Source organism: Mytilus edulis, chromosome 7 (assembly GCF_963676685.1).
Source record: "Mytilus edulis chromosome 7, xbMytEdul2.2, whole genome shotgun sequence".
In the NCBI taxonomy this organism is placed as follows: Eukaryota; Metazoa; Mollusca; class Bivalvia; order Mytilida; family Mytilidae; genus Mytilus; species Mytilus edulis.
Window position 1 is genome coordinate 26,352,496 of NC_092350.1, and position 20,411 is coordinate 26,372,906.

General features: G+C 30.6%; 1 protein-coding gene across 1 annotated transcript in view; it reads right to left on the minus strand.

Annotated features, from left to right (window-relative positions):
- LOC139483045 (uncharacterized) overlaps window positions 1–20,411 on the minus strand; it is a 49,376-nt gene that overhangs the window by 18,794 nt on the left and 10,171 nt on the right. The window contains exons 6-24 of the mRNA XM_071267072.1: window positions 19,649–19,858; window positions 18,833–19,104; window positions 18,394–18,544; window positions 16,667–16,885; window positions 15,306–15,459; window positions 14,734–14,990; window positions 14,348–14,374; window positions 13,225–13,422; window positions 12,394–12,529; window positions 12,053–12,078; window positions 11,696–11,837; window positions 9,800–10,035; window positions 6,836–7,000; window positions 6,002–6,191; window positions 4,996–5,235; window positions 3,343–3,560; window positions 2,782–2,887; window positions 624–740; window positions 15–150 (exon numbers count right to left, since the gene is read on the minus strand). Coding sequence (XP_071123173.1) covers window positions 15–150; window positions 624–740; window positions 2,782–2,887; window positions 3,343–3,560; window positions 4,996–5,235; window positions 6,002–6,191; window positions 6,836–7,000; window positions 9,800–10,035; window positions 11,696–11,837; window positions 12,053–12,078; window positions 12,394–12,529; window positions 13,225–13,422; window positions 14,348–14,374; window positions 14,734–14,990; window positions 15,306–15,459; window positions 16,667–16,885; window positions 18,394–18,544; window positions 18,833–19,104; window positions 19,649–19,858 — 3,200 coding nt within the window. The remainder of the gene's footprint in view (window positions 1–14; window positions 151–623; window positions 741–2,781; window positions 2,888–3,342; window positions 3,561–4,995; window positions 5,236–6,001; window positions 6,192–6,835; window positions 7,001–9,799; window positions 10,036–11,695; window positions 11,838–12,052; window positions 12,079–12,393; window positions 12,530–13,224; window positions 13,423–14,347; window positions 14,375–14,733; window positions 14,991–15,305; window positions 15,460–16,666; window positions 16,886–18,393; window positions 18,545–18,832; window positions 19,105–19,648; window positions 19,859–20,411) is intronic.

A 20,411-nucleotide genomic window follows, 5' to 3' on the forward strand; every position in this document is an offset into this window, starting at 1 on the left:
CAGCAGTACTTTACCATGCTTCTATTTCCGCTGTGGATGTGATATGTAGATTTGTAATTGTTATGGGATCATTTGACTTGTCTGGTGGAGTAATATCAACTATCACTGGATCTGACATTACTGTCGTTTCTCTATTAGCAAAATCTACAGCTAGAAATAGATAATACTTTTTTTACATATTAAATTGTTAAAGAATATTATATACAAGTGAATCTGTGAGCTACTGCTCACTACGATACCCCTGCATGCTAAGAGTATATGGTAAACAGGAAGTTGTTAAGATGAAAACACATCGCATAGTGTATCTGACTATTATAAGCCCTGAGAACAAATTTACAATAAAAAGGGGAGGGGGGGGGGGGGGGGGGTACTATAAAAAATACACAAACAACATTTAACGATTTTGGAGTCAAATTACATACTTTAAAGTAACACAGTCATACTTTTATTTACATATAGGTCCTTTAATTTTTAGAAGATGCAAAGGCATATTTTAAACTGTAGTGCTAAGAAATAGTTTTTACAATCAAACAAAGGCAATCTTATAGTTAATGCTATTTTGAATAAATCTAGATCAGGTTAATTTAATGAATCAATGTTTCAAATGTCTATATTTATTTTACCTTTGATTGTAGCATAATATTTGTAACCATTCTGTAGATTAAATCCATGTAAGGCTTTATGTTGTACTGTTCCTACATTCTCAAATGGAAACACATCATTTCCTCCAGAAGTTGTTCCTATTAAAGCATCACAAAGGATTACATTTGAAACCAATTGCATATCAAACATTTTACCATAATGTTACATGTAACTGTTTGTGAAGTTTCTTGCGGTGAATATTACTTTTTCTAGGTGAATATTACCTTTTTTCTTTTCTAGGTGAATATTACTTTTTTCTAGGTGGATATTACTTTTTTCTAAGTGAATATTACTTTTTCTAGGTGAATATTACTTTTTTCTAGGTGAATATTACTTTTTCTAGGTGAATATTACTTTATCTAGGTGAATATTACTTTTTTCTAGGTGAATTTTACTTTTTTCTAGGTGAATATTACTTTTTTCTAGGTGAATATTACTTTTTTCTAGGTTTTTCTAAGTGAATATTACTTTTTCTAGGTGAATATTACTTTTTTCTAGGTGAATATTACTTTTTCAAGGTGAATATTACTTTGTTCTAGATGAATATTACTTTTTCTCTAGGTGAATATTACTTTATTTAGGAGAATTTTACTTTTTCTAGGTGAATATTACTTTTTTCTAGGTGAATATTACTTTTTTTCTTTTCTAGGTGAATATTACTTTTTTCTAGGTGAATATTACTTTTTGTAAGTGAATATTACTTTATCTAGGTGAATATTACTTTTTTCTAGGTGAATTTTACTTTTTTCTAGGTGAATATTACTTGTTTCTAGGTTTTTCTAGGTGAATATTACTTATCTAGGTGAACATTACTTATTTCTAGGTGAATATTACTTTTTTCTAGGTTTTTCTAAGTGAATATTACTTTTTCTAGGTGAATATTACTTTATCTAGGTGAACATTACTTTTTTCTAGGTGAATATTACTTTTTTCTATGTTTTTCTAAGTGAATATTACTTTTTCTAGGTGAATATTACTTTTTTCTAGGTGAATATTACTTTTCAAGGTGAATATTACTTTGTTCTAGATGAATATTACTTTTTTTTCTAGGTGAATATTACTTTATTTAGGTGAATTTTACTTTTTCTAGGTGAATATTACTTTTTTTCTTTTCTAGGTGAATATTTATTTTTTCTAGGTGAATATTACTTTTTTCTAGGTGAATATTACTTTTTTTCTTTTCTAGGTGAATATTACTTTTTTTCTTTTCTAGGTGAATATTACTTTTTTTCTTTTCTAGGTGAATATTACTTTTTTCTAGGTGAATATTACTTTTTCTAAGTGAATATTACTTTATCTAGGTGAATATTACTTTTTTCTAGGTGAATTTTACTTTTTTCTAGGTGAATATTACTTGTTTCTAGGTTTTTCTAGGTGAATATTACTGATCTAGGTGAACATTACTTTTTTCTAGGTGAATATTACTTTTTTCTAGGTTTTTCTAAGTGAATATTACTTTTTCTAGGTGAATATTTCTTTATCTGGGTGAACATTACTTTTTTCTAGGTGAATATTACTTTTTTCTAGGTTTTTCTAAGTGAATATTACTTTTTCTAGGTGAATATTACTTTTTTCTAGGTGAATATTACTTTTTCAAGGTGAATATTACTTTGTTCTAGATGAATATTACTTTTTTTCTAGGTGAATATTACTTTATTTAGGTGAATTTTACTTTTTCTAGGTGAATATTACTTTTTTTCTTTTCTAGGTGAATATTTATTTTTTCTAGGTGAATATTACTTTTTTCTAGGTGAATATTACTTTTTTCTAGGTGAATATTACTTTTCTTCTTTTCTAGGTGAATATTACTTTTTTTCTTTTCTAGGTGAATATTACTTTTTTCTAAGTGAATATTACTTTTTTCTAGGTGAATATTTCAGAATAAGTGAATCAGACTCCATAAGAAAAAGCGTTGAAAACATTAGTATTATTTACATGTTATTCCAGAAAACAATGGTATTGGGTTTGAAAGAATTTTATTCATGAACCATCAACATACAAAATATTGATTCAAATTGTATACTTTTATGTAAAGAAGATCAATACCACTAGTTCTAAAACACTTTATAACTCTTCTCCAAACACAAATATTTTGTTTCATGACATAGGCTGTATTGAACATATCTGCAATGTTCTTACCTATCCCCAATATATACTCCTTTATGCCTGTGGAATGAGGACCATTATCATACTCTTCAACATCATAAAAACCATCCCAATTCACATACATATCTGTAGTAACAGTCTGAAAAACAAATCATCCCTGAATTTACATAAACTTAAGTCTAAAACAGTCACATCCATACTTTTACTCTTCCAATTTATCATTAAACAATTTGTTGGCTCTATTAACAAAAATCTGCATCAAGACAAGAAATATTGTAAGGATTGAATAGTTTTAAGAGAGTCACTTACAAATACAACCCCTACAAAACTGTAGACTGTATTTGAGGTCACAATGCTTCATGACAGAGCAAACAGAATCTTAAATACTGTTCTTTTACATCTATAATTTTTGGTCCTTTAATTTTATGTCCAAAAGTTCAAACTTTTTTCAACATTTGAACACTGCATGTGCTTTTAATGAGAATATTCAAATTTTACAGCTTATTTCTAAACAATTTCAACTGAATTAAAGAAGAATATATCATTTAACAGTCAGGTATATAAGAATCATTTCAAGTCCCTCTAACAGTTTACCTGGTATGTAACGGTTGGGATATTACCAATCCACACCCTCCCCTCCACCGGAGGAGTTAGATCCACAATGATGCCATCACTACATGAATTAACTTCTGGTAGTATGTCTGTCCACATCTCATACTCTATCACTGTAGGATTAGCATAGACACACACTGTATACCTGGTACCATGAATCAATTCTCCATCATCAAACTCAACATTCATAAACTCTGAATCTTAAATTTAATAAAGCAAAAAAACATATTATAACAAGAATGTGTCCCAGGTACATGGATGCCTCATCCACACTATCATTTTTTATGTTCAGTGGACCATGAAAATGGGGGAAAATCTCTAATTTGGCATTAAAATTAGAAAGATCATATCATAGGGAACATGTGTAATAAATTTCAAGTTGATTGGACTTCAACTTCATCAAAAACTACCTCGACCAAAAACTTTAACCTGGGACGAACAGACGAACGGACAAACAGACGAACGGACAAAGGAACGGATGCACAGACCAGAAAACATAATGCCCATAAATGGGGTATAAAAATGACATAACTCATAGTTGGCTATTGTTCAATGTATCAGCTGATAACAGTATTTCAGGCATTAAAAACAAAAAAAATTGTATAATGAACTGTTTAAAAATATTTTCATAAAGTTTTAAAAGCAAAAAAGAAATTTCTGAATTTCAAACTACCGGTATATGGTTTAGTTGTGTATTTTTTCAATAAGACAAGTAACAAGAAACTGTTAAATAAAACCATACTGGGTTTTTCTTACATTTATTATTGTTAAAGTTAAAGAAGTAAAACGCCATAACTAATTCTTGATGCAAAATTTCTTTATAAACAAAATATTGCCATTTGAAAAGGAACAACTCCAGCATTCCAAAGTTGTCAAGAGTAATGGCAATAAAGTGCCATTTTATAATCAACAAGGATCCAGGGGCAGATCCAGCCATTTTAAAAGGGGGTCCTAACCCAGGGCAAAGGGGGGTTCCAACTACATGTCCCCATTCAAATGCATTGATCGTCCAAAAAAAAGGGGGTGTTCCAACCCCTGGAAATCCCCCCCCCCTGGATCCGCCCCTGGAATCAACTCATCTATACTATAAGAAGAAAAATTGTTAATATCAATCTTGACCTTAATTTTGACATCAGTAACAACATATTAAAATTGGAAAAAACATTGGTTGAAAGGTTCTTAAATTATTGCACAGAAACAAGCATATATCTTACTATACAATTTATATTAAGTTTTATGTATATATTACACCCCCCTCATCAAAAGTATCTTAAATATAACAAACATTTTTCAAAACACTTGACTTGTGAGCCTGGAACATGAGTTTTTAACTTCATCTTTTCAAATAAAACAAGAATGTGTCCCATAGTACACGGATTCCCCATCCGCACTTTCACTTTCTATGTTCAGTGGACCATGAAAAGGGGGTAAAATCTCTTATTTGGCATTAAAATAAGAAAAATCATATCATAGGGAACATATGTACTAAGTTTCAAGTTGATTGGACTTCAACTTCATCAAAAACTACCTTGACCAAAAACTTTAATCTGGAGAGGGACGAATGGACAGACGAACGAACAAACGGACACACAGACCAGAAAACATAAATGAGGCATAAAAATCTTTATAACATACTTGTAGCTCCACATTTTATAGCATCTGGGTGATCACATGGGTCTTTCAAACTCAGCTGATTAATTTGCCTATAGTAGGTAGTGACATCTATTGTTTTAGCATTGAGAACAGCATAAGTGTAAGATCTATGACGCAGAGTTGGCCACACAGCAGATATAACATTCTTGTATGGTGTATAATCCTGGTCAGCCTCTGTCCAGTAATCATTCTTGGTCAGATAAATTGTCCTTCCAATTCCATCTGAAAATAAATTAATTTTGGATGTAACGCTTCTTCTGATTGGCTGAAGTGTCGTTTATCAGCTAATAGACATAATTTTGTCATGTGACAGTGACGTCATCAACGTTTTTCATGATTTACGCCGGTTTAAAATACAATTTAGAATTAAATTATAAGAAATGAGTGTAATATTTTTTCTGTCTATTCGAAATAACATAAAAAATGTTACAGTCATTCCATAAATAACTTACAATGAACAAGTATTTTTACTTAAAAGGGATAGTTTTTTTATCTGTGAATATATGAATCAAAATTAAAAAGTTGTCTATATTTCACCATATGTTGGGTCAGGAATTAAAAACGTTGATTGATTGTTCCTTGTAACAAACAAAGTAAATTCAAAATTTTGAGAGTGGTTTAGTTTTGAAATTGGTGGTTGAATTAATAACTAAAAAAAAAAATCCTTTTGCCTGAATTTTAAACCCCTTTAACGTAAGATTAGAAGAAAATAATAATAAATTTATCCCTTTCAACTGATCTTCTCTGAAATAAACTTTCAGAATGACAAATAACCATGATATTTTCATTAATTCCATTAATACAAAATAGTCCTAAAAAAATAGTCCAAATAATGCAATAGGTGCTAGAAGTTAGTCCTGATCTCTGAAGTAAATAAATTTGCAAGACAAGTTGAAAGGATAATTATACCCAGAGGCTGATTTAGGGGGTTTAATGGGGGATCTGGTAACTGTCAATATAGGCCTTGCCTATCTAAGTATCTACTTACCTACAAGATCAGGCTGCCCTACAGCATCTATTACAATGTTTGGGTTAATCAGTATAGGATTGTAAGCTGCACAATCTTTTATCTCTGTTGACACAATGGAATAATGCTTGGCTTTGTTATAACCTCTAATTGTAAATCTTTTACATCTAGAAAAATCCATCTCACCAGTTAAAGGCACCACAAATGATACCTAAAATATTAAAGATATTTATCATACATGCAAGTTTTTTCTAACACGTTACAAATACAGTGCAGCTGAAAATAGCTTTGATGTACAACTATACAAAAATGTACTGCAATTTCTGCCGTTTAAAAGAATTGTATATAAAGATAGGTTAATTTTCAAATTACTAAAACAAATGAAAAAGTTTGCATATAATGTTAAAAAGGACATATCTAGAGAATTGTTAAAGTGATGCCAAACACATTTCCAACTAGATCAATGTTTTATGGTAATAAGCAGTGTGTATAAGTTTCAAAACATTTGGAACTAAAATCAACAGAAAAGAAACAAAAAATTCAACAATTGCTTATAACAGAACTTCATGTATTTACCAATATTAATTTTATTTGATACATGTGTATCTAATACAGCACATGGCACTCTCATTTATAATCATTAGATTATCCAATTTGATATAAAATTCCAGTTTTATCATTTATCACTCATATGGATATCATAAAGTTACATTACAGATTTTTTGGACTATTGGTTTTTCGATGCTAAAGAATATATTTACAACCCTTAACTGCATGTGTCATCATGGTCATAATATACTTTAGTAACTGTATATGATTACTCATGCTATTTTAAAGATATTCAACAATACAAACCTTGTGATTGTCTGTAGTTAGACTTGTTATTGAAGTCCATGGTGTGTACATTTTTCCAAGTAGAGAATTATCAGTAATGGCATACTCATATGTTGGGACTGCATCATATTTTTCTGTAGTGTTCTCTATATCTGGGTCATAAAACTGGTCAAAGGTCACAAGCAGCTGTAATAGAGAATTGAAAAAATAATTTAAAAGAAATGTTTTAGATTTTAAAAATGTATTAGAAATTTATGTATTACTGAAACATTATTACACCAGGGTTTTCTATATCATAAACTAGTCAAAACATTTACTAAATTTTATCATCATTTTAACATGCAGACAATATCTTATACATTCAGGTATTTCACATCCAATCTTTTATGGTAATATTCTTTACAAGCACAAAAATATCAGTGTTCACCTCAAAAGCTGACAAAACCTTTAAACAGACTTATCAAGAAGGAATATAGTTACGATACTGTTGTCAGGTCATTAAAGATTGCATATTTTGGCTTTAATATTGATTCACTTATAGGGTCTTTGCATCTGAAACCAGTTGTTGGATTGACACATATTATGTTCTTTTCATATATTTCATGATGGTATAATAATAAACCCTTAACAGGAAGGATTGTGCCTGATATTCATATGATGAAGACAAAATCTTTTAATCAGTTTAATTGAGGTCTGAAGCTAGCATGTCAGTAGCTGCTTGTAGTCTGTTGTTATTTATGTATCTGAGTTTTACTGTGCTTATTGTTGTGCGTTTGTTTTTTCTACATTGGCTAGATGTATACGGTCGGGTTGTTGTCTCTTTGACACATGCCCCATTTCCATTCACAATTCCATGAGTCTTCCACTGAAGATGTATGATAATGTCTTCTCCAAATTACATAAGATGAAGTGGTGGTCAATGTTTTGGTATGGGAAACCTAAAACTAGAGGCTCTAAAGGTTGCATTTCTGTAAATATTAATTGACAATGCAATTTCCCATAGGAACTCCTTTTACGGCTCAAACTGTACCATTTTTACAATGAAGTTTTGAAAAAAATCTTATCTTAGAATTGAAAGTTCATTTGCACCACATTTTTTTTCAAAGGTTAAAATATAGGCCTGTGCGGCATTTTTTCAACGTTTGTATGCCCTGAACTTCTCAGAGTTTAAACTAACACTAATTTTCTTAACTACCCCTACCTCGAATGAAAGGTTACCACAGATCTCAATGTAAACAATATGCACATGTAAAAGTACTGGTAACATTCCAAAGTTATGTCTCTGTGAGATGGAACACAGAGAGCATAACTGGGAACCAGTATTGTAAACAAAATTAATTTTCTATGAATATTCAAGATCTCCCCAAAAGAGGCGTGTTTTGAGAAACAGCTGTATTTACAAAGTGCAACCTATACAAACATTTATTCAAATAGAAAAACTCACTAAAATCAGATTTTCTCACATTAGTACTCATTTATCAGAATTATAGCCTTAAAGAAATCACTGAGTATACTCTAACTTTTTCTTTACTGTACATTTTATACCCCCTCCCTTGTTTTAATTTTTTAAAGAATTTGAAAACAAGACTATAATTATTGCCAGCTTACCCTGTTTGCATATTTTCTGATAAAAAATGCCTAGAACCTGTTTAAAACTGTTTTGATAACATATTGAAGGCATATTAGTATACTATAAATGTAATATTTAGCAGTCAATCATTACAACATTCAAGATTATATAAAGTATCCAATCCAGCCTCTGTCTCCAGTCCACATCTTACTGTATGCCTATTTGTCAATTAAAGTACACATTTTCTGCCTCAAATGGTCAATTTAGAATTCTTGTCACAACAGTATCATCTGTAACAATATATCTGACACAATTTAGCTAATATGTATACTAGAAGTGTTCAAACAAAGCCATATTTTCAATAGTTGTATGTATGCCAATACCAGTCTGAGATATAAATTCACTTCAAATGTTATAGAGATGACTGCTAACATCTGATTTTTGCATAACTTCCAAGCATAGTTATTGTTTTCTATATCAAGAACTTTAAAAACATAAAATCATAGCATTTACAATTTAAATTATTTGTCTTATGACCCAGGGGGTAGGCAATTTTCTCTTTTTTACCCCTGGGGCCTCAAATTTCCTAAATCATTCTGCTGTTTCTAGCAACTTGGAATATTCAGTACATATTCAGGATAGAACACACTATTGTAAGTTTTGTTGAGATATTTTTGTTATTCTAGCTTGTATTTATGATGCCATGGTGATAAAAAAGCAGATTTGGGTGTTGCAGCTTACTTTTGGGTTATCGAAAGGACACACACACCACATAAATAATATTCAGGAAGGATCTATGAATTTCAATGACAGTGAAGAGTAAATATAAACATTCTTAACAATTTAACTTACAAATATGCAAATATTATGAATTAATTTTGTATCCAGCACTTTAAGTAAACTATGCATATTGTAAACTGTGAATTTATGCTGAGTCATCATATTTAAGGCCCAGGATTCTATCAATTTTCATTAAATATTTATAAAACTTCATATTTGAGTTAATTTCTTTACAATCTGTGATATAAAGCAAATTTGGTTAAATTCTGAATGTTCCCCTTTTACACCCTATATAGAGCCTGTGTTGCTTACTTAGGCCTATGTGCATCTTAAACAATTGACAATCTCCAACAATTTTATATTGAAGAATAAAAAAGAACTCATGACAAAATTATCTTTCTTTAAGATCTTGTATTGCTGATAAACTTTGCATTTTCAAGCATCTTTTGAAGTTTTAAAAGTAAAATTTGAAAAATAGCAAATTTACATATTGTGCACAGAGCAATTATCATCCTACAATTCAATGTTCTCTCCCGCTTCAAATATCATGACAGAATAAGCATTTTAACGAAACTAAATTTGTTTTAAATGTGGATTTTTAATGCTGACTTAAGCAAGTATAAAAAAAGAAATACCTTTTCAGTTCCACCACCAACAGTTACATTCAGATGTTGTAGAGTTATTGCCCCTGTAGCTGGAGGACTAGACATCACCATTACTCCATCTGTACTAATTGTCTGGAAACAAATTGTATTGGCACAAAGTTTCAGCACAACACGGTACATGAACCCAGGTGATAGTGTTAAGTCATCTACTGTTATATCAAATACTGTGGAGACATAATCAAAACCATGGAAGGGAAACCACATATCTGAAAATAATGTCACAGTCATATTAACTCTTTCAGTTATTTTTATGTAAAAGTACTTGGAAGTTGAGGCTGTCAGTTGGAAAAAAGAGAAATAGTTATTTATCTTTTAATTAAATACTGTTTTAAAACTTTGATTAAAGACTTAGCACCATTAATCTAGGTTTCAAACTATTTTGAAATTTGGACACTATAGGGTTTTATTTCTTTGGCAACTCTAAATTTAACAAAATGTACATTTACTCGTATCAAAATGCATAGCATTGTCTTTAAAGATCACATAAAAGAAGAGAAGATAAATTATTTTTAAAATTGTGACTTGGATTGAGAGTTGTCTCATTGGCAACTCATATCACATCCTCCTATATTATTTCATAGTGTATGAGAAAACTATTTTTGGACTGACTAAATAAACATTCAAGCATATATTTGATAGTTCAAATAGGGGTCCTGGACCATAATATAAATAGAAACCAGATGCTCCACAGGGCACAGCTTTATACAACCGCAGAGGTCGAACCCTGAACAGTTGGGGCAAGTATGGACACAACATTCAAGCTTAATACAGTTCTGAATTTGGATAGTGATCTAATTTTTGACAGAATATAGGTTTCTGACAAAAAAACAAATGTCAAGTTCTCACAAATATATTACGCAATACTGTGCAATTAAAGATTTCTTCTTGAAACTTTTCGAAATTTTGAAAAAAAAATTGAACCCCTTAAAAAAATTGGAATGCTTGTTTTTAGCCTTTTTTTTTGCCCCTAATTCCTGCATGAATGGGGTAATAACCCCCAAACTCAATTCCAGCTTTCCTTTCGTGATTTGGAACTTTGTGGTATAATGTAAGAGAAATCCATACACTTACACACAGGTTATTGTCCAGAAACTACAAAAAATTTTGTTTTTGGCCCCTTTTTGGCACTTTTAAAATTCGTAAACTGTTGGCACCATAACCCCCAAAATGAATCCAAACCTTCTACTTGTGGTAATAAACATTGTGGTAAAATTTTAGAGCAATTGAAATACTTATACACAAGTTATTATCCTGAAAGTAGAAAAATGCTTGTTTTGGGGCCCTTTTGGGCCCCTAATTCCTAAACAGTTGGGACTATCATCAGCAAAATCAATCCCAACCTTCCTTTTGTGGTAATGAACCTTTTTATTAAATTACAAAGAGATCCATCCACGTAAACTAAAGTTATTGTCCAGACACCAAATGTGTCTTTGGAAGAGGCAGACGATGCAGACAACGACGACATATATTATATGACATACGACCATTATACGATCCCAAAAAATTTTTTGCGGTCGTATAAAAAACAAAGTATAGTATATGAATGCCCCACTTGAACTATCATTTTCAGTAGACTATGAAATTGGAGTTAAAACTCTAATTTGGCATTAAAATTAGAAAGATCATATCAGAGGGAACATGTGTACTAAGTTTCAAGTTGATTGGACTTCAACTTCATCAAAAACGAACTTGACCAAAAACTTAAACCTGAAGCTGAAGCGGGACAGATGGATGGACAGAGAGACAAATGGACGAACAGACCAGAAAACATACTACTCCTCTACTATCGTAGGTGGGGCATAATAAAAAGGCCTATAAAGATATCATTAAAACCCAAGGGTTCAAATTCTTATAATTAAAACCTACCTCCCAGAGATGATCGTCTTTCTATAGCAAACAATGCATCAAATGTATAGGTCTGTATATTCTCTGGTACAGTCCAGTAGGCCTTGATAGAGTTCAATGACATCTGGACATCTATGTCATCTAGACACGGAAATCTATGGTCCTAGGAATATAGTGGTCATAATCAAATAAAATATAATGTAAAGATGAAAATTTTAAAGAGATGTTCATAATGTAGACTAAATGAAATTTGTATTTGCCTACAAAAATAGGCTCTTCACAAATGAAAGAGATCATATGCAAGTATCCAACCTGATAAATTGCTACCATTAAATTGAATCAAATCTGTATTCTACACAAACATCTAAAAGATCTTACCTCTTCATGATGATTAAGGGTGAAATCTGAAAATATATAACAATAACACAGTAAAATCTAAGAAATCGAATTTAGGATTGTCCATGATTACTGTATGTAAAATATGTCCTTTGTAACATATATATGAAGTAAATTTTGAAAGACCATCAAAATTCAAAACTTTATGTCCTTTTTTTTTTAAAGTTGACTATTTTATCTGTCATACTCAACCATTCATAACTAAGAAAAACTTTTTTAATGAAGGCACAAAAGTAGTTCACTTTCAGATCATGTGACATAACGATAACAATAACAATGTAAATTTAAAAAAATTAACTATTTTCTTATAATAAATATTGTACCTGTCATATTACAAGGCTTCCCGTCATATATCATCACTCCTGGTAATGCAGCATTCTCTGTTACTATGGTGACACCATCTGAAGAAACACTTATCTTGCCAGCAGATGTCACTGCAGTTACAGTTACAAAATATTTCTGCAAATAGTAGAAAAACTTGTAAATGAACATCTATGCTAAACACAATCTTATCATCATTTATTGTTTTTTATAAAATGATTTCTGTGCATATTCTTTGCTCTTTTACTATACCAATAGACTATAATGCTTTTTAACAAGTTGCAGTTTGATTCATCTCTTTAGGTAACAATCAAAGAGTAAAACTTAAGCCACCTGCTAGAAAAAAGTTCATAGGTTTTTTTTCACAGAATTTTAATCTTACTTATCTTACCAACATATTTTCTTCAACTTTCTGTCAGATAAGTTGAATATCCATTTAAACAATTTTAAGCACATATATAAATGTTTAATGAAATTATGATAGAATGAAAATGCAAAAGTATTCAATGTCGCATGTTGCTTTAAAGGACATTCTAACCTATTTGTATCTGAATGACAGTATATAGGTTGCTATTAACAGAACTTAAGTTCAGAATGTCATTGTCATACATTTTTTTTATATAAGTACTCAAAATTTGCACAAACTTTCAGTCTTGACCTTAATTTTTATTAATTTATAATTTGGTCCGCAGTACAAACATATGTCATAATATTGTTAGAATTTCATCATGCACACATGAAGCTATGACACTGAAAATTGAATGACTATTAGAAAATGGCTGTTGTGTGAAAATCATTCATAGCAAATTGGCCCTTCCTCTTTACTGTCTCACCTTTAATGGCTCCAAAGATAAACCTGTTTCTTTATGAGCTGTAACACTCCCAACATCTTTCAGTGATATTATATCACTTCCTCCTTTAGTAGAACCAATACTTATTCTATATGTCACATCTAAATGTGGATGTACAAAACCAGACCATCTAGATGCTATACTGGTTTTGTCTGCCTGAAAATCTATATCTTCTATATCCTAGGGAGAAAAAAACAATGTTAACTTTTTAAACTTTTAGGTAAAATCTATGTGCAAAAAATTAGGTAAAATTTTTATTGAAATTCAAAATGAATTGAAATCATGCAAAGGACAAGGTACAATAAGGCCCGTTTTTGACCCCCCCTATTTTCTCATTTTTCAAATTCTGTTTTTGAAAGCTACTTATGTTAAAATATTCCCTGATGCTTGAAGTTTGTTTGGATGAACTTCAAAACCACGTATTTTAGCAAATGGGTGAGGTGAGGGGGATAAACTTTCTGTTTCAGTTCTGTTATTCAAACATTGTAATTATTATTCACTTTTTAGGTGTTTGGTACAACAAATTTGTAGATTTTAAGTGCCTGTGCCAATGTGACCCAGGAATATTTTTATTCCGATGTAATTAGCACTGTTTGTGCTGTCTAAATCGCCGTAATTTTCTCTGGTTCACGTAGGCACACCCTATTAAATTTTAAGAAACAATGACCAAAAATTGCAATTTTTCCTTCTTTTTGGCGTTTTTGGTGCCATTTTACCCCCCTCACCTCACCCATTTTCTGAAACCTAAGGGAATATTTTCACATGATGAGTAGCTTTCTAAGACAGAATTTGAAAAATAAATAAATAGGGGGGCCAAAAACGGGCCTTATCGTACCTTGTCCTTTAAAGTCGTCAAAGTTTGCACTCATTTATGTACTGTGAGTGTGCCTAGTACTGAATTTAGCATTTTAGCAATTTAGAACAATTTGTCTTCTATTTCAATATAATTTTTTTTTTTTTTTTTTTTTATATACCTGTATTTGTTGTTCTGACAACTCAGCTCAATTGAATCTTTTTGTTGAAAGTTTTGGTGTGTACCTTCAATTTGTGTTTACTTTGACAATTTCTAATTATAAATGAACTTTGAAATATGAATTATGCTCACCTTCAAGGGAATATCTGTCGTAAAATTCTGAAACAAAAAATAAAATATATTTGACACAAAATATCTTATTTCTAAAATTTTCATTCTCAAAGGCATAAATTCAGTACATGTATATCTAAAAAAACTATTATAATCATTAACATTGACCCTTTTTCATCTACTTCTACATATTGCATGTTCTTGCATACTGAATAAAAATTTATATATAATTATTTCTCTTCCACTCTCCATGGACAGCAAGGTAACAGAGTAAATTTTTTAATATTCATATGCATTTATCATTGCGGTATTTGAAAAATGTTCAAAAAAGATTTTAGTTTTGAGATACTTTTATCTATTTGTCACACTTTTTTACAGTAATAGACTTCCCACTGACTATTTTGTACCTGAGAATCAATATCTAGAACAAAACCTTCAGCTGGTAACTGAACATCATGAATATATGGACTGGATGCCTGTATAGCAGTTAACCCAGCTGTGTTGGTTACTTTGATAGAAATGTAATATGTGTGATGTCCATGAAGGTACCAGTCTAAATCAATAATTTTCACTGCTGTACAAATTGGTGGACTGGTAATAAAACAGCCACCTCCCTCTTTAAGGGGGATAAAACCTTGGACATCAGTGCTGTATTTTTCATGTCCTAAAATTAATAATGTATTACATTTGTACCACAACACATCATTGTTGTATTAAACAAAAATTTGCTAATCTTGATCAACATTAATGGTTAACTAGTTTTGTTTTTAAATATTTTTCACGAATCCATTATGAGGTATTTTAAATAATCTAAGTGACAGAAAAATAAATACATTTAGTTATACATTTAGTTCATTATACACTCCCTCTCTCTATACATAAGGAATATTTTTCTCCTCAATTTGAGCTTAATATTTCTTTTCATTAAGTTTCCTTTAAGAGTTTGCCCTTTAAAATAGAGCACTCTTTGTCCACTTACCAATAGAAAATTCATAGTCCAAGTCATAGAATTCTTCACTGTCAACAAATGCATCAGACGCCCAAGTGGCTAACAGATAGTCCCCAGATAATGTCAGACTTATAGACCCTGTAAAGTCTGGTGGTGTGGTGTCAACAAAGCATGGTCCTATGGACTATATAATACATGAAACAAATATACAATTGATTATGTATAACTGTGAAAATAAGCATGCAATATTAATTAATTCAAGATTTAAGTCTAATTTTTATATGTTTTCAAGGTTAAAATCATCATAAAATTTTATTGTCAACCGTGGTGAGGCCACGGTTGACACTGTCTTTTCCAAGGATAACAAACTGCTTTATCACCCTATCATAATTTGTGTTATTGCATCTCTTTAACTGAAGGTTCTATATCTGTCATTACTGTCTATTAGATTTCAATGTCTGGTACAACCATCCATTTTAAATAAAGCGCTCAATTAATCAAGCGTCTCCGTGATGGATATATTATTTGCCAATGAATATTATCAGATTATTACATGGCATTTTTCATATCGCATGTATTATCAACCCTAGGTTCAATATCAGCCCAAGAGCCGCATGGCTCGAGGGCTGATATGACCGAGGGCTGATAATACATGCGATATGAAAAATGACATGTTATGATCTTTTTATCATATGCTTCAACAGTAGAGAAAAATAACAGATTCATATATCGATCCTTTTACGTGGTTCCCGAAGTTTAAAGAGTATAAAGTCACGGCCGTCGGACCCTAAATTTGATACATTCAATATGAAATCTTTCTATCATATGCCTCAACAGAGAGAGAAAAAAAAACATTTTAATATGGACGAATCTACAAAAAAATAATTCAACAATACACATAATGATCATTGTTTGGAAAAGTCAACTTTTTAAAGAAACTTTCTAAATTGTGTTTCAGAAAAACTTTAAAAAATGCATTTATTAAATAATTTGTTTGGTTTGGTTTTTTTTATTATTATTATTTTAAACAATATACTTTCCAGTACTCAAGTAATTGTTTTGTACACTACTTTGTAATGTTTTCGTTTCACTGAAAACGTAGCACTGAGGTGTATTTTCCGGAATTAACCGAGTATTACCGGAATGCCATGCGATAACGTTATGGAAAGGCATGTGATAACAATCGAAGAATGTGATAAACTTTTCATATCAGCCCGCTAAGCACCAATTCAAAAAATATGGAATTTACGTCAATTTAATGCTATTATCATACGGTAAAATTTATATGTTATTTAGTCTAAGTATATGATAAAGTAGATTATTCCCTTTGTATTAACCTATCAAAATAAGGCATTATGATATGAATTATGATAATACATATTATCACTTACTGTTATTCCTTCTTTATTGGATTTACTAATTGTTTTAATAACAATGAAGAACCTTGTGCCATCAGGTATATTACTATGCCTGATAAGATAGTGAGCATGCTGTTTTGTAGACTGGAAGGCCAACAGATCAGGAGCAGAACTTCCTGATGTAGAGGACAATCCAACTTCATAGTCATAAATCTGTCCTGGTACTAAAACTGGTATCCAGGATATCTCCATCTGGAATAAAATTGTGCGATGTAATTCTACATGTAATTATGCATAAACCTTCAAGTTCTGACACAGTATGCTTCATAAGTATAAAAAGTACAACTATTAATAGACAATGAGTTCCAGCAGCAAAATTATCGAAACAAATGAGTTAGAGGAACACCAGGACCCAGTTGTTCAAATTCCAATATGCACTTTTTTGTGTTGTGTAATGTCATACATGAAAACAAACACAATTACTTTTTTGAAAAAGGGCACAAACAACAGTTTTTTAATTAATTAATTATTCATTCACATATCATTTATTATAGTTGGTAGCATTATTTTGTTTATTATGGTTGATAGCATTATTTTGTTTATTACGGTTGATAGCATTATTTTGTTTATTATGGTTTACTCGGATAGCATTATTTTGCTTATTACGGTTGATAGCATTATTTTGTTTATTATGGTTGATAGCATTATTTAGCTTATCATGGTTGATAGCATTATTTTGTTTATTACGGTTGATAGCATTATTTTGTTTATTACGGTTGATAGCATTATTTTGTTTATTATGGTTTACTCGGATAGCATTATTTTGCTTATTACGGTTGATAGCATTATTTTGTTTATTATGGTTGATAGCATTATTTAGCTTATCATGGTTGATAGCATTATTTTGCTTATTATGGTTGATAGCATTATTTAGCTTATTATGGTTGATAGCATTATTTTGTTTATTATGGTTGATAGCATTATTTTGTTTATTATGGTTTACTCGGATAGCATTATTTTGCTTATTACGGTTGATAGCATTATTTTGTTTATTATGGTTTACTCGGATGGCATTATTTTGCTTATTACGGTTGATAGCATTATTTTGCTTATTACGGTTGATAGCATTATTTTGCTTATTATGGTTGATAGCATTATTTTGCTTATTATGGTTGATAGCATTATTTTGTTTATTATGGTTCACTTGGATAGCATTATTTTGCTTATTATGGTTGATAGCATTATTTTGTTTATTATGGTTGATAGCATTATTTTGTTTATTATGGTTGATAGCATTATTTTGCTTAATATGGTTGATAGCATTTTTCTGTTTATTATAGTTCACTTAGATAGCATTATTTTGATTATTATGGTTGATAGCATTATTTTGTTTATTATGGCTGATAGCATTATTTTGGTTATTATGGTTGATAGCATTATTTTGTTTATTATGGTTGATAGCATTATTTTGTTTATTATGGTTGATAGCATTATTTAGCTTATTATGGTTGATAGCATTATTTTGTTTATTATGGTGGATAGCATTATTTTGTTTATTATGGTTGATAGCATTATTTTGTTTATTATGGTTGATAGCATTATTTTGTTTATTATGGTTGATAGCATTATTTGGCTTATTATGGTTGATAGCATTATTTTGTTTATTATGGTTGATAGCATTATTTCGTTTATCATACTCTTGATATTTTGTATAACTACTGGGTGCTCTGAGCTGAGTAAATTTGTCATTAAAATCTTACCATAGAAGACTTTGATAGAGTGATCCCTATATTACTTGGTGCTCCAGTTGAGTTTTGACAAAACACAGTACCATTCACTTCTATTACAGTACCATTATCATACTGTTCCAATGGGTAGAGGTCTATATCTGGTATTAATGTTGCCTTGTCTCTGTAATAATAAATTGTTATCAGAACAAAAACTGTAAGCTGGTCAAACAATTAATACATTTATTCAGTTTTAACATGGTGGTATTTGGGTGGAATTACTTTGTAGAGGAGCCAAGGTGTATATGAATTGCTGGACCTGACTGGTATGCACTAACATAATTAATTAAAAATTGAAATGTAAAAAAAAAAAAAAAAAAAAAAAAATGATGTTAACATGTTTAATACATTCAGAAGTATATTGTCCCTTATTCTGTACCGAATGTTGGCATTTTTTTATTTGTAAACTTACATACATTCTGTTGTTGGATTCGAAATAAGTCTTCTATTGCGATCTGATCCCAGAATATAATATTTTGATGTGTCCTTTATCAAGCCTTCCATAATAATTGCATTCTCAACAGTCACTTGTTCAATGCTTGGTACAGAAGTATCTATTGTAACACCATCAGAACAGACTGGGTCAGAGGGTTCTAATGCTCTGTTATATGCTATAACAGTGAAGTAATAAGTCCCCTCTGAAGTAAATGTGTCACTAGCAAAAGTGTCATATGTTTCTACAACCTACAATATTAAAACCATAGGTAAAAATGATTTTGTACAATGTGTCACATAAGTCCACCTGTTTATTTTTTTAATTAGAAATCTTGTGAGGTCTAAAAACCGTTAATAATCAACATGATAATGGTAAACAAGATTTTGGTATGTGACCATGATATTGTGAGAACTATAAACAAATTTGATTAAAATTCTGCTAATATATGTTTATCAGCATTCAAAATGTTCTTGCTGACCTTTTGAAGCTGTTAAAATTTATCACATACTACAAAGAATTGCCCATTGTAAGGGATTTTTGAAAAGATTAAGAAAATAAAAGGTTGAAAAGGAATTTAAAAATTTCAGATTTTTTTGCAAATCCAAAAGAGACACAATAATTTACAAAATTAATGTTTTCATGGAACGATTAAGCTGTTAACATGTTTATAATGACAAAAATCAAAGATATAGGTTAAGGTTTACTGACAGATATATTTCTATTGCAGGTTTAAGTTTGTTCTATATATAAAAAAGACTGACACTCATACCACATCTTCTTATTTATACATACATTTGGATGAGTAAGTTCCAAATCAAAACCCTCCTTATTTGCACAGCTACTCCCAACAATATATTGATAAAAGAAGACCCCACTTTCTCTGTCAAAGAACTGGTCCCAATAGGCTCTTATGGTCAGTTCCTGTTGATAATCTACTTCTGGACTACCAACAATACCATCATGGACCACACCTGCATGTGGGGGACTGATATCAATTGTTATCTGGAAAAAAGAATCATAAATTACTACAATTATGTACCAGGATAACACTACCAATGATTGAGGGGGGATCGGAGGGGTCCTGATCCCGAAGTCATGCCCCTCATGAATTCATTTGTCTCAACAGATTATTTATCACATAAACCTGAATATTAATACAAGTCAATTCAATGTTTTATTACAGTTTCATTACTCAATTTGTACAATCGATATCATAAATTTTTAAACAATACAACATAAAATGAGAGATATTCTATTCAGAATTATAAGACTCTATTAAAATGCATAGATATACTACATTTTAACAATATAATCTGAATAGGTTAACAAATGTATTGATGTTCATTTGCATAAGAACGATTTCTATATGACACAGCTCATGCTAAACATAATGTCCCAAATTTCACCCCTTTAGATAATGTCAGTCATTCATTTTATTGTCCATTAAGTAATAAAGGAGTTTCTGTCTAGGCTTATATGTTTCAGAAAAAGGGAGAAGGTTTGGTACCATTAAAACATTTAAAACGTTTGCACCTGTCCCAAGTCAGGAATCTGA